The 13844-nt window shown below is 46.7% G+C and overlaps 1 protein-coding gene across 4 annotated transcripts in view; it reads right to left on the bottom strand.

Annotated features, from left to right (window-relative positions):
• FANCC (FA complementation group C) overlaps window positions 1-13844 on the bottom strand; it is a 2294314-nt gene that overhangs the window by 1290723 nt on the left and 989747 nt on the right. For all 4 annotated transcript variants that reach the window (XM_069625705.1, XM_069625706.1, XM_069625707.1 and 1 more), the window contains one exon: window positions 3531-3644. In XM_069625705.1, coding sequence (XP_069481806.1) covers window positions 3531-3644 — 114 coding nt within the window. The remainder of the gene's footprint in view (window positions 1-3530; window positions 3645-13844) is intronic.

Here is a 13844-nt window from a genome sequence, read left to right as displayed (position 1 = left end):
TGGCAAGATAACATAATATTGAATGAAATTACAAACGCAATCTGTTTGCTTTTAATTAAAGGAGCATTTCTCTAGTTTGTCAAACAAGCATGCTTGATGGGGTGTGGATTAAATCCGTCCTTGTTGTACATGTTCTTCAAGGGATGAAGAGTATACACAGATATTGTTGGGATATTCTATGAGAAAACAATCTATTATTGTATGTAATTTTTCAATGATGAATCATTCAAAAGGTAGACAGGATGTTGCAAAGCCCTAATGGCATAACTAAATATTCAAAGTGTCTGGTCATGTACCCCTGGCAAGGCTGCTATAATCCAAGTCTGCCTGGGAACAGATAAAGAGAAAAGCAAAAAGCACAAAATACCCTTTGTGTCATGATTTAGGGGACCTTTAATGCTATATGTCCCCACAAGAGCCACAGAAAACACAAGTGGATAGTAAGACAATACCACAAGTCTCTGTCGGCAATTGCGCACAGACTGTTGAGACCATCTTTGGCAGGACTTTCATATTTAGGGGCACTCTGCCCATTGCATTGTTCTTGCAATCCAATTCTTTGGCAAATGTAAACCAGCCCTGCAGTAATGCTACTCACCATGTCAAGCCACCACCTACAATAGTCACACTACCACTTACAAAAGCCACACCAGCCAGAGTGCAGGATTTCAATCAGGGACCACTCTTCCTAAACCTGGCTTTGGGGATCTCTGGCACCAGGCACATCACTTCACCCTTTAAGTAATCTGAATCTGTTCTGGGGACTACTTAATGTTACCCAGTGCATCGCAGGGTGCATTCTAGCCTCTGAAGCCCATTTATCCCAGAGTCAAATAAACTACGCACCTAGTGGGTTACAAGACAATGTATGCTGCTACGAGGTGGACATAACAGAAGCCTTGAGACATGCAGAACAAGTTCAATACCTTTACTTGAACTCTCCAGGATGGTTAGAGGAACTCTATAACTTATTAGGAAGGCACTTCATAACACAAAAGGAAGAATCTATGACTAACAGTGTCAGGATGGGAGGTTTGCAAACCCCACTGAGAGGTTTCATACTAAGAAGGCCTTGTATCCCAGTACAAGTTCACTTCCTTACTCTAAAGAAAAGAACCCAAGGCTTGCTGCAAACTGTGGGCTCCTTCAATTTACTCACAGTCTCAGGGTATTTAATGCGTACCAGCATGCTCCCTTCATGACATTGGCGATTGCTACTTGTGCAGATACAGTTGCTCTTCAGTCACCCTCTTGGGCTCTGAAGATGTAGACATTTCTCACGCCTACCAGCTAGAACGTATGCTCGCCCAGGCCTAAGGGCATACACAAAACAAATAACAGCAGTCATTTCTCCCCATATACTTGGATTTTTTTCCAGACTAAAGTTATTCTCACTCACCGCCAAATGTCACACTCCTGGGCTTCAGCCCATTAGCCTCAATCTGCTTCTGGTGTTGCATCTCCTGCTAGAATCCATCCTCAACAGTTTAGTGATGCAGCTTCTGAAGTTCCGGTGGTCAAGACACCCCACCAAAGTCTGAACTCTAGGCCCCAAGAAGCAGTCACAATCTTTCTCCTTAATGGTTTCTGGTTCTTGCCAGGTTGAAAGCTAAACACACCCAGCACGCACCTTGCACCAAATTCTCTTAGCTGATCCTTCAGGGCCTGGGCTAAATGGCAAAGCCACCTGCTCCTTGCTCCTGCTTTCACAGCGTTTGTCAGCACAGCAACTCCCTGGAATGCCTCGCTACTTTAGTTTGAGCCTCTTTATGCCTCCTTTTGTACTTTTTCAATAAGCATCCCAATGAAGTCAAAGATTGCTTGGACTGTTTTACCCTTAACTCCAGATCACAGGATTGGTCATGAATTCCCTATCCCTCTTCCTCCTTTCCATTTCTTTGCCCACTTTCATCACTCTAATGAGCGATGCATCTCCCGGTTTGACATATTCAATAATGGTATGGTTGAACTGGTAGATGTGGGGCTTAAACATTACAGCTATCATAATCAGGTGGTACTGTCATGGCAGCCAAGTTGACCAGTTTCCTTCAGTGCCAGTGAATTTTCTCTCTCAATATTGCTGCATACACGCAGAGCTTATGCGACCAACTCTCTCTACAGTCCTAGTGGCTAACCAATCCTTTATGTCTCCCTGTCCATTGTCATTCTCAGAACTCCCCAGTCTCTATGATGCACTGCAGGCGGTCCTGACTCTGTTGGAGCTCACTCGTGCAATGTGCATTGAATGTGTAATCATCCCCATGCTGTTGACATAGGGGTCGCTGATCTCTTTTAGAATACAGCATCTGGGGCTCCGATGTAGGGTGCCCCAGGTTGCCACCCATATAACACATAATGTTTGCACTTCAGCGGAGGACTTCAGAACCATATTTGAGGCAATGACAATTTTAGCTAATGAGTCTTTTTGGGAATGATGGATGTGGATCACCAGACTACCTCTGGTGTGCTAATTTAGAGTAAGTCCCCCAACCTAACTTGTGATGGGCAAAACATATTTTACCCTCCTTTTTCTCAAATGTCTTAATAAAGCATTTGCTCGCAGGAGTTGCAAATGTTGAAGTCATGCGGTAACCAAAGAAATCAAACACTATGTCACTGCAAATATGACATATACATCTGCTGCTGAAATGCCTTCAGGGATTAATATCCCAAGTCTTCGTTTCGAGCAAGGCCCCAATGTTTGCAAAAAAGGAGAGAAAAATCGAAGAAGTGAGGGGGGGAAAAACATCAGTGAATTTCAAGTCCTGGCAAACGAAAAAAGAACCAACCTTGAAGGTGGCGATGATGATAGCCTTTATGAATGCAGGACATCGTTTCTTGTGACATAGCGCGGCCGCCTGGGATACTGCAAAGTTTCTGAATCCAGCCTGTCCCTTATTTATTTTTATTTACCCCTAGGACTATAGATATATCTGTATCCTATTTATTTTATTTTATTTACCCCTAGGTCTATAGATATATCTGTATCCTATTTATTTTATTTAATTTACCCCTAGGTCTATAGATGTATCTCTGGCAAAAAGTATCCACTAAAACCACTATTTTAACTGCTGTGTTGCTTTACTTTTAAAGGATTTTGTCAATTGATTATTTATCCTCTTCAATGCAGAACTATTTTTTTTATATTGGGTAGCTGAACATATTCATCATTGGATGTTACACGAGTAAAAGGAAAGGACGTGGAGCTATTTGACTTGCATAATGTCATCCAAGAGTTGGCAGCATGAGATAAAAGAAAGCAAGGTGGTCTGCGCAAGATGAGTGAACCGGTTATTTATGTAGCACCCTTCGTTGTTCCTTTATTCTTATGCCAACCCAACAGCCCGTCCAACTCCCTGTATGCCCATTTAAAAAATGTCATGGTTGGTGGATAGCTTGGTAATAATTCAATCACAGAATAAAGTTAATGCGAGTCATTCATCTTTTGGCTTCCAAAGCATTTCTAGCCAGACACAGATTTTTGATTTATCATCGATTGTATTTTCACTGCCAAGAGTCCGCTCACTTACGTTGTTCAGGAGCTCGGAATAGTAATAGCTGGGTGTGCATCCAAGTCTGTGAAGGAAAGAGCATGCTTCCTTGCTGCCAGCATCAGGGAATGAAAACAGATGGCACAACAGGTTCTGGGAAGAAAAATAAATACAACCTCAGTGATCTGATGAGTAGCACAGCATGGACATTTTGAAAAAGCAACCCAGATTTCAGGTCAACGTTTGGAAAGAAATACAAAAGAAATTGCATTGCTCGTTTAATACACTAAATCTTAAAGGAAAATGAATTCAGTACATTCATGTACAGTTACCTTATTTATTAGTTTTGGCTATTAGGTGGTGCTTCAGCACCACCTATAAGCCGAAACTACTGCATTAGAGTACAGCTAGGGAGAAAGGGCATATAGGAGGGATAGAAAACGTTTAGGTGTTGTTCAGTTATTTACCCGCCCCTTAACTGTCAATGGCCATGTTAATCCTTATGGCCATTCTCACCACTTCCTGCCCAACCATGCCCAAAACACCTCCTCCTAGGATCTCTTTGAGCTAGGTTTATCAAGCCTTACGATCAAACTTTGAGATTGTAGTGTCTGCCCAGTCTTCTGAAAGTTATTGACTTAATTGAGGCTGTAAAGGAGCTACTGATGTAAGAAACATGTCTCAACAAGGTCTGCATTCAGTCACTCGATTGTTAAGCACTATGCCTGTCCTTCGCTGAAGTCCTTTTAAAAATAAGCACTGGCAAAGTCAACAGTTTTCGCTTGTGTATAAGTATTCAGCATTTGCCAGGCACTGCTTTTATATGCCCAGGTACTCGCACAATTTTGCAGCTGCTACCATCAACAGCGAGTTATTACCACTACAGCAGTGCCTGGCAAGAGCCTTTCCCGGATGTGATTCTCTTCACCCTCTACCTCCAGAACCCTCCCTTCCACCCCTACGGGAGTGTCCAAGATACCCCCGCCCCATCTCCTGCCAGGAGGGGCTGTGGTAGGAGGAATAGAGTTCGGGAAAAGCATATACGGGTCACTGTGCATCAGCAAAGAGAGTAAGCAACAACCCCCTAAAGTGGGTGACTACTCATTTATCAGCTCAGATGAGGCTTACTAATGTCACATTATTTTGTACACTGCTCATGCCTTCCAGTAACCTGCTGTGCGTGTATTAAAGACATGCACCATATATAACATATCAATACACATTGCATTTAAATAGATGCCCCACACATCATGTTCATGCTCATATTAAAAATGCTTCTGACAAATTTCTCAGTAATGAACACTTAATGAATGGTTCTTATACTCATGTTTTTGATACCATCGACCATAGCACTCACCTTCTTTGGTATTCTCCATCATCATACAAGTTAGGTTTTGGTTGTCAGAAGACAATGCAAGAACATTTTTACAACTGGTCCCTTTAAAGAACGGTACGATTTACTTCCAACAGAATACTTGCTTCTTTAGCATGTAAAAACTGGGTTTACATTTTTGGTAGGACTGCGCAATGTTATTCACAGCATGCAAAGCAAGTTGGATGCCTCAAGTTGATCTTGTCAAGTTGCTGCATACAACATTGTATTTAGGTTTCGGACAAAAGCACCTCCCACCATATTAGTGTGGAAAGTAGGAAATGGACTGAAAGTTGCCTTTGCATGGGGTGAGGTGAAGGTGGGTGCGGGATGTACATGTGTGTCTGTGTGTGTGTGTGAGAGATTGAGGATCGCAGACGGAGAGAGAGAGCCACAACTGTATCAGTCTCCCCAACTCACCGGCTGCGTTGATTTCACGGACACTGCTTTGTTCAAGGACGGTAGCACAGCGGCTGCTGCTTCTCCCTGCCTTGATTAGTGACAGGGTAGGTCCTCGGGTATCTATGACACACAATACAGAATTCTTCAGCCTGGTTTCATGGTCTTATGCTTTCTAATCGAGGGTTCTTGAGAGTAATGGCTTCTTGTTGGAAAGGTCAGGGGAACTTCTCTCCTAGCGATCTCCTGTTTTGCTGTCTTTCGCCTACCGTCTCGAAACTCCTGTTTCATCGTGTGCTTTCCTTCCCCTGCCTTTTATCCATGTGGGGAAGCTTAATGGAAGTCGGGTGTGCATGATAGTCAGTAATACAGAATATGTATGCAAAGGAAAATAAGTGTTAGAATACAAAAAATAAATGTGGCTGAGTCAGCTCTCCTCCCCACGGTAGACAGCACAAACTAAGGCGTTACCCATAGACAAGATGACACATTCTGGCTCAGGGTCTCAAAACAAAGGCAGTTCAAAATGTCGATCGAGGCTCACCTGGCCTTCCACGCTAAAGTCTCTCTTTCCATGTTTCAAAACACAGTTCAACAAAAACGTTCTTGCCGGTCTCCGACACTCGGGCTCGGCACTTGCAGAGGTTCACTTTGCCAAGCTTAATTCACACCCTTTAGGGGTTACCTTACCCTAACTTATTACACTTCCAGTCTCCCTCAGTCGGGCTGAGACATTTTTCTGATGTCTAAGACTTTCGAATGTGCGTGGCTTTTACTATAGACCTCTGCAGGACCACTTTGACTTTCCCTTTAGCTCACAATCTTGTGTTATTTGCCCCAGTGTCTTTTAGTTTGGGTAGGTCGATTTCATAAGCACAAAAGTTAAACATTCACCTTTTTACTTCCTCCTTTTCCCGGGGTTAATTCTGATCACTTTGCTTTTTATAGTTCATTCACTTTATCACACAAAAAGATTTCACCTTTCACTGAGACTTTCTAGTGGGCTACTTCCTTTCGCCGGACCACTCCGCTGCTCAGTATCGCTGGTTTCACAGCCATCAGGAATTCAAGGGTCATCACAGGTCTGCCTTTCTTCGCGTCTGATCCACACATGTGCAGCCTTCAATTGTGCCATTAACTGTTGCAACTTCAATCTTTCTTTAAAACACACAAGTCTTCCATGTCGCTTGCCAACTCCCCGGCTGTGTGCGTCTCTTTCTTGTTTTTGCAGTTTTTCATTCATGAGTCAAGGTTAGTACCACAGGCTTCTCCTCGCCTCCCCAACTCTGCCACTCACCCGGGAGTTTGCTGGCATCCTTGAAACACACTGCAGTCTTCTTGTTTGGAGTTTGACCTTCTCTACGTATCTTCATCTTCCGACAAACTGGCCTGTCGCCTGCTTCAAAGGCAATACCGGCTCTCTGTCCGCACCAAGAAGAGAGCCCACATTCAAGCCTGTGTCTCTGCAGCACCTAATAACTCAGCCAAACTCTTTAAAATCTGCAAGGAGTTGGCCAACCCTGCTGCAGTCTCACCACCTCCTGTCGCCTCACAAGCTCTTTGCAATTATCTTGCCTCTCACTTCATCTCAACAACCTAGGTCCTACTGTCCACCGTCTCCTCCCCTCTTGTGTCAACGCTGACCCTCCTTCAGCCACCCCCTCCCTCTATCTCGTCCTTTCCTCTTTTCTCCCCCGACAAGGTCGCTAAACAAGTCTGATCTATGAATGCCTTGTCAAAACAGGTTAATCCCTGTTCCTCTAAAACCATCAAGGACCATATTGATACCCTCGCTCTGGCCCTTGCCGATTACTGCTACCACTCCTTTGCCTCAGGCGCCTTCCCCTCCCCTCTGAAGCACTCTCTTGTGCATCCTCTTCTCTAGAAACCCACACCTGACCCTTCTTGTCCGGCTAACTATTGCCCAATCTCCATTACTCCTTTTCTGGGCAAACTTCTGGAAAAGCTGGCCATCTCTCAGCTGAACCTTCATTCTGATTCTGTTGGCTGTTTCCACGAACATCAGTCTGGCTTTAGAGCTGCCAGAAGCACAGAAACTGCTCTCCTGAACATCTGTGAAGATCTGCCCTCCAACCTTGACTCTAACATTCCCTCTGTCCTCATCCTACTCAATCTCTCTTCTGCCTTCGACATGGTCAACCATGCCATCCCTGCTTACCCGTCTCTGTGACAGCCTGGGTATCACCGATCAGGCTCTGGCCTGGCGGACCTCTTTCCTCTCTGATCGACCCTACCAGGTCTAACTTGGGTCCTTCCTTTCCGCCATCTCCCTTTCTACCTGTGGTGTTCCCCAGGGGTCTAACCTCTCGCCCTGGCTTTTCGAAAAATACCTGGCAACTCTCACCCACTGCATTGCCATTTTCTGCTTCAATTTCCAGTGCTATGCTGACAACACTCAACTCATCTTCAGGCTTCCCTAGGCCACCTTCTCTCCTTTTCTCATCTCCGATTGCCTAACTGCCATTCAGGGTTGGTGTGCCGCCATCAATCTCTGCCTGAATGCCAGCAAGACAGGATCCTCCTCATCGGCACACCTTCACCCTCCTTTGCCCTCACTTTCTGGCCCTCCTCCTACCTGCGAAGCTTAGAACCTCGGGGCCATCTTTGATTCCACACGTTCCTTCTATGCCCACATCTCTGATGTCTCTAAAAAGTCAAACTTCCTACTGCACTTCCTCAGAGGGACTCTGCCTTTCCTATCCTTCTCCCAGAAGCCCACTGTCTCACGAGCCCTGGTTTTCCCTAGGTTGGACTATTGTAACAGCCTCTTTTTAAATCTACTTGCCTCTACTCTCCACCCTGTATAACTCATCCAGAACAGGACTGCAAGACTTGTCCTTGGCCTCAAGCCCTGGGATCGTATCTCTCCAGCCCTGAAATCTCTCCACTGGTCCCAGTGGACGCAAGGATTAAATTCAAAACCCTCTCCATTGTCCATAAGGCTTTCTGGGGCCTGGGTCCAAAATACCTTCAGCTATCTCACTGTAAATACCTGTAACGTTTACCTGGACTCCTCAGGAGCGTAATGCCTTCTCAGCCTGTGGACCTGGTGCTTGATACTTTTTGGATTCTCTTTCTGTCTAAACAACAATAACAATAACAGAACACTATAACATCTGCTGACTAAGATACTACGGCATGGGATGTGTACTCTTTTTATCCCTCCCTTCTCACCTGTGTATTTTTTTGTGGAGCTCTGCATCCTGCTTTTCTACAGGGGCGCGTTGAGATGAAGAAACAATGGTAACTTGGGTAGCTGAAGTATTCTATAGTCTCTTGTCAAAAAATGTCTTAACTTTTTAAAAAATGGGACTTGGGGTAAGTAGCCGGAGAAAATACTGTACTCTTTAGGGCTTGGATTAATTCCTACGTTGGAGAGATCTCTTTTTCTAATAGCTTGCTCTTTTTTCTTTCTTTTGCAGGTTGTCTGAATTTAGGAAAAGGAATTATGGCTGCGGTTGACTCAGGATGAGAAAACGCTGTAAAACGTAAGTTTGCTTATACGGAGCAACTGCAGCCTTCAGGGAAGCATGCGGAAACAACTGTGAGGAGAAAACTTGGACTTTGATACGTAAAATACTTAGTAAACGTCTTCTTTCTTTAACTATTAAATTAGTTTGTTATTTTAAATACCCCTTGTCTTGTCTGCAGGTTTTCGGAAAGCTGAAGAAAAATACCTTCAGAAGATGCTGTGGAAGAAACCTCTGACTGGAATTGCTGCGACTACAAACGAAAACTATTGACTGAAGATGCTGCAGCGGTGAATGAACCTTCTCAAGCTAGTTGCTTCGGAGATAACCATAGACCGGTAAGTCTTTTCTATTAACTTATTGCACCCTGTAGTTTTGCTGTAAAACTAATGTCTCTACTATCTTCTTTTACAGGTTCTGTGAGGGCGAAACGCCGGTAGCGTTAGCCGCTGTCAGCGGAGCAGATGCTAAGCGCGTTCTAGCAGAGGCAGGGCTTAAATAGCTCCCCCTGCAACATGAATAGAACGTGCTGCAACTTATAAAATCTCCTTGCGGCGGCATGTAAAGTGTATGGAATTACTGTAAAACATCTCAAAAGTCTATGGAGGTGTATGCTGAGATTGATGTAAATGCCATGTGTGCCAGGCGAATACCCACCTTTGACCTGCTGTTGTATCTAATGTTCTCTGCCTATCCTGAAAGCATGAATGAGGGCTATGCCCACTGACTGGGATCATTACAATACCTCACCTCTCGAGTTCTTCGCTAGTCTACCTCCAACTCCCTCAAGGTCGGTCGTCTTTCAAAGAAACAAGCTGGGGGTAAATCTCTGTCTTCGGCTGGGGCCTCCCTCTGGAACAGCCTCCCTGCCACTCTGAAACTTGAGGAGAACCATCTCTGGTTCTGGAAGCACGTCAAGACCTTCCTCTTAAGCTTCTGCCTTCGCCCCTCCTCTCCCCTGCTGATTTTTTTCTCTCCCTGCAACATGCACCTGGTCTACCCTCTGTCTTCCGAGCCCAGGTACCTGCCCCTGCCACCCACCCACACTGCCTCTGGGCAATCCCTGCACTGGGGTCAGTATCTGTAACCATGCAGACCTCACCCCCTGCACTCATCAGACATACCCTGTCTTCTGCCTCAACCCAGCACTTGCCGATTGCCGATTGCACTACCACTGTTTTGTTGCCTTTGTTATTTATTTATTTTATTATTTATCTGTTTTTCCTATGCTCCGCACTTTCCACTTCTCCCCCATTCCATACACTTTTCCCCCTTGCTTCTCCCATGCACTTGTGCGTTCTCAATGTCACGGGGCCTAGTAAGATCATTATTTTTTATTCTCCCTTGCTCCCCTCCCCTCCCTTGCCTTACCTTGTCACATATTGTTATGGTGCAGGAACCCAAGACCCTGAAACTGGTGGGGCCATCCCGGACTTTGGCCCCTTTGGGGGCTTATCAGGCCTCAGCCAGGCTCACCTGGACTCAGTCCTGGTGCCGCTGGCGCCAGGCTCATGGAGGTGTTAGTTACATGGTCCATTAACTTGGCTCTGAGAGGCTGAGCCATTCAGTTCAGGGTGTGGCCTGGAACTACTTTACCTGAGAGAAGGGATACGTGGAAGAGGACTATTTTCTTGGAACTACTTGCAAGGCTATTTAAACCGCACCAAACAATCTGAACACGCTTTGCGTTATTCAGCACTCCTGCAGCGTAACGCTCACCGTGTCAGATCAGTTCTTGCTTCCTTCTGCCACGCCCGTCCAGAGTCTTCCATCCATCGGCACCTGCGAACAGAGAATAACAGGAGTTATTTAAGCATCGAAGGCCTTATCTGCAGTACATCCAGATCTAATCTCCTGCTTTCCCACGGACCGCGGCATCTGCCGAACAGAACGAAAAGCACTCTCTCGCGGACCTACTCACCTGATCGGCCCGCTCCAGGAAATTCATCGGACAGTTCTTCACTCAGCAGCGCGCCGCAGCTCGACACCGCCACACGGATCTTCTATTCTTCCTGGACACGCGCCGTACCTGCTGAACAGAAAAGGACAAACGGGTTAGTCGCACGTAGCAAAGGAAAGCTACAGAGGCAAACATTCGCAAGCCCAGCACAGCGCTATACTTACCGGCAGGAATCCTGAGCATCATTGTCAGGAGAGTCATCCATCATCCGAAGGTCGCTTAACGCTGCACCTGTAAGACAATAACGGACATTAGTTATCTTGAACAGAAAGACTTAAAGGCAGTCATTCCAAGCAGTTATTGGAATAGAGACTTACCTGCTTGCTCCCGGGCCTTCTACTTCAGCATCTTCCTTCGGATCAGATGCGGGGAGATGCAAGCTAGCATCACCAGCCAAGCAGAGCAGGATCAGGACAGACAACACACTACGCACGCGAGCACACCCCCGTGGAGACCAGGTGAGCGTGACACATATCAAGTGCCTGGCTTTGCCTGATCCAATTAGTGGGACATGTCCAATGAAATATGTAAGGATTAGCCTTTTTGCTCTCAATAGCCCTCTTCCTCGGCCCAGTGTTTGTGTCGAAAGGGGGGCTGGGGTGGAGTTGGGACATAAGAAAATCCTATAAAATAGGATGGGTCATGTGTATGGCAAAGGGGGAATACTGCGTCTCACCATCAGTCGCCTCACCCCCAGTCCCCAAAGACTCCTCCCACACTGATCCACCCCCAGGGTCTGGATCCAAAGCCGATGGCTGCATCCTGGCCACCTGAGAGAGAGATCCCCGGGGACTAGCAGGTGAGACATCCTTTGGTTTCTCACATCCCAGACTACCAATCTCTGCAAATGTGGGGTTTAGCAGAGGAGGGAGGGAACGAGGAGGTGAAAAGGAAGGTCTTGAGGAGCTTCTGGAATTTGAGGAGATCGAGCTCAAGATGAGGAGGGGGAGGCTGTTCCATAGAAGGGAGCCAACAGAGGAAAGAGATTGGCCACAAAGCAAGCAGTTTAGCATAGAGCTTGACAAACCAAGAGTTGGTGCCGGAGGAGCATAAAGATCTGGAGGGAGAGCATATAGTGCGAGCCAGTTGTAGATAGCGTGGTCCCCAGACAGACTTGTGGATGATGCAAAGGGATTCGAATTTAATATGTGCCGCAACCGGGAGCCAGTGGAGAGATTTAAGGGCTGGAGAGATGCGGTCCCTGGGCTTGAGGCCAACGATAAGTCTTGCAGCCCTATTCTGGATTAGCTGGAGGGGTCGTAGAGAAGACGAGGGCAGATTAGGGAAGAGGCTATTGCATAGTCTAGCCTAGAGAGAACCAGAGCTCTAGAGACATTCAGCTTCTGGGGGGAAGTGAGGAAAGGAAGGATTCCTTTGAAAGTGGTCCTTCTTAGCAAGGACCAGAATGTGCTGAAGATGACTCCAAGGTTTCTGGCTTCAGATGAAGGAGGGGAGCAGCCCCTGGAGGGTGGCCAGAGTGAGGGGAAGACAGAGGGAGCAGGAGTCCCAATGGGAAGGATTTCAGGCTTGCTGGCATTGAGCCAGATATCATTAGAGACACACCAGGACTGGATGGCCGATAGGCATTGAGGAATGGAGGAAGTAAGGAGAAGATCAGAGGAAAGTTTAAAGAAGAGTTGTGTGTCATCTGCGTAACACTGAAAGTTAGGGGAGAAGGTGGGAATTAGGTGTGCGAGCGGAGCAAGATAGATGTTAAAGAGCCAGGGAGGAAGGAGGTCAGCCAGTCCAGTGCCCACTCCGAGATACCTAGGGTATTGTGGAGCCGTTTTATGAGGATGGAGTGGTTGACTGTGTCAAATGTAGAGGGGAAATAAAGTAGAATGATAACAGCTGTAGAGGTAGAATCAAGAGATGGAACCAGTTCTTTACAGGTGTTCAGAAGAGCAGTTTCTGTACTTCTGGATGCTCGGAATCCAGATTGCTGGTCGTCTAGGCAACCAACAAGTTTTTTTTTTGGGGTCAGTTGTGGGAAGACCAGCTTGTCCAAGAATTTCCCAGGGAAAGGGCTGATAGAGACGGGGCAGTAGTTAGCCGGACAAGACGGGTCTGCAGAAGGTTTTTTCAGGAGGGGGCGCACAAGGGAGTGCTTGAGAGAAGAGGGAAACAATCCAGTGGAAAAAGAAAGGTTGCATAAATCAGCAAGTGCTTGGGCCAGAGTGCCAATATTTTTCTTATTGGAGGAACAGGGGGAGACCTGTTTAGAGGAGACATTCATGGAGCTGACAGCTCTGTGACCTCCTCATTTGAGATAGGAGAGAAAGGCAGAGGGGGATGTGAGGCAATAGGAGGCAGTGGAAGGTGAGGGGGGGAAAGGGAAGCAACGTTTCGCAGGATGTCCTGAGTTTTTGCAGTGAAGTGTGTGACCAGTGCGTTGCAAAGGGCATGGGAGTGAAGAGGTGTGGTGGAGACTGCATAGGGTTGGCTAGTTCCTTGCAGATATTAAAGAGTTCAGCCATGTTGTTAGATGCACCAGAGACGCAAGCCTGGATGTGGGCCCTTTTCTTGGAGCGAATGGAGAGACGGTATTGCCTTTGGAGCAGGCAACAGGCCAGTTTGTCAGAGGGTGAGCCTGAGGTCTGCCACTTCCGTTCCGCAGCTCTGCACTTGCGTTTTTAGAGCTGCAAGTTCGGAGTCGTACCAGATGTTACGCTTGGAAGCATGTTTCAGACAGATCTTCATGAATGGGGCAAGAGTGTCAAGGGTATAGGTGATGGAAAGATGGAGGTTACTGAGAGAAGAGTCAGAGGTAGCGTCTGCAGTGGGACGAGAGGAGGGATGAAAGTAGATGCGAGGAGAGCAGCTGACACTCGTTTTATCGTACGGATGTTAGTGAATGAGATTGGCTGGGCCGGGGGAGGGGCAGCCAGATGGCAGAGAGGACCCAGGTGAGATGAGAGAGTGGTGTGACCAGGAGAGTGGGGTGGTGAGTGTAGAGGAGAGCAAAAGATCAGTGTGGATGAAGGCATCGAGAGTGTGTCCAGTGCGAGAAACCTGAGGGTATTCTCCCCCAGCAGACCTCGAGAATCCCTTATTCAGGTGGCCAGGGAAGGGCTGGCACTCTCAGATCCCAACCCTGGGGGTGGACGAGCGAGGAAGGATCACCTGGGTAG

The sequence above is a fragment of the Ambystoma mexicanum genome, chromosome 6p, assembly GCF_040938575.1.
Source record: "Ambystoma mexicanum isolate Mex_15411 chromosome 6p, UKY_AmexF1_1, whole genome shotgun sequence".
In the NCBI taxonomy this organism is placed as follows: domain Eukaryota; kingdom Metazoa; phylum Chordata; class Amphibia; order Caudata; family Ambystomatidae; genus Ambystoma; species Ambystoma mexicanum.
Note: the sequence above shows the minus strand (reverse complement) of the source record. Positions and strands in the feature narration are given on the sequence as shown.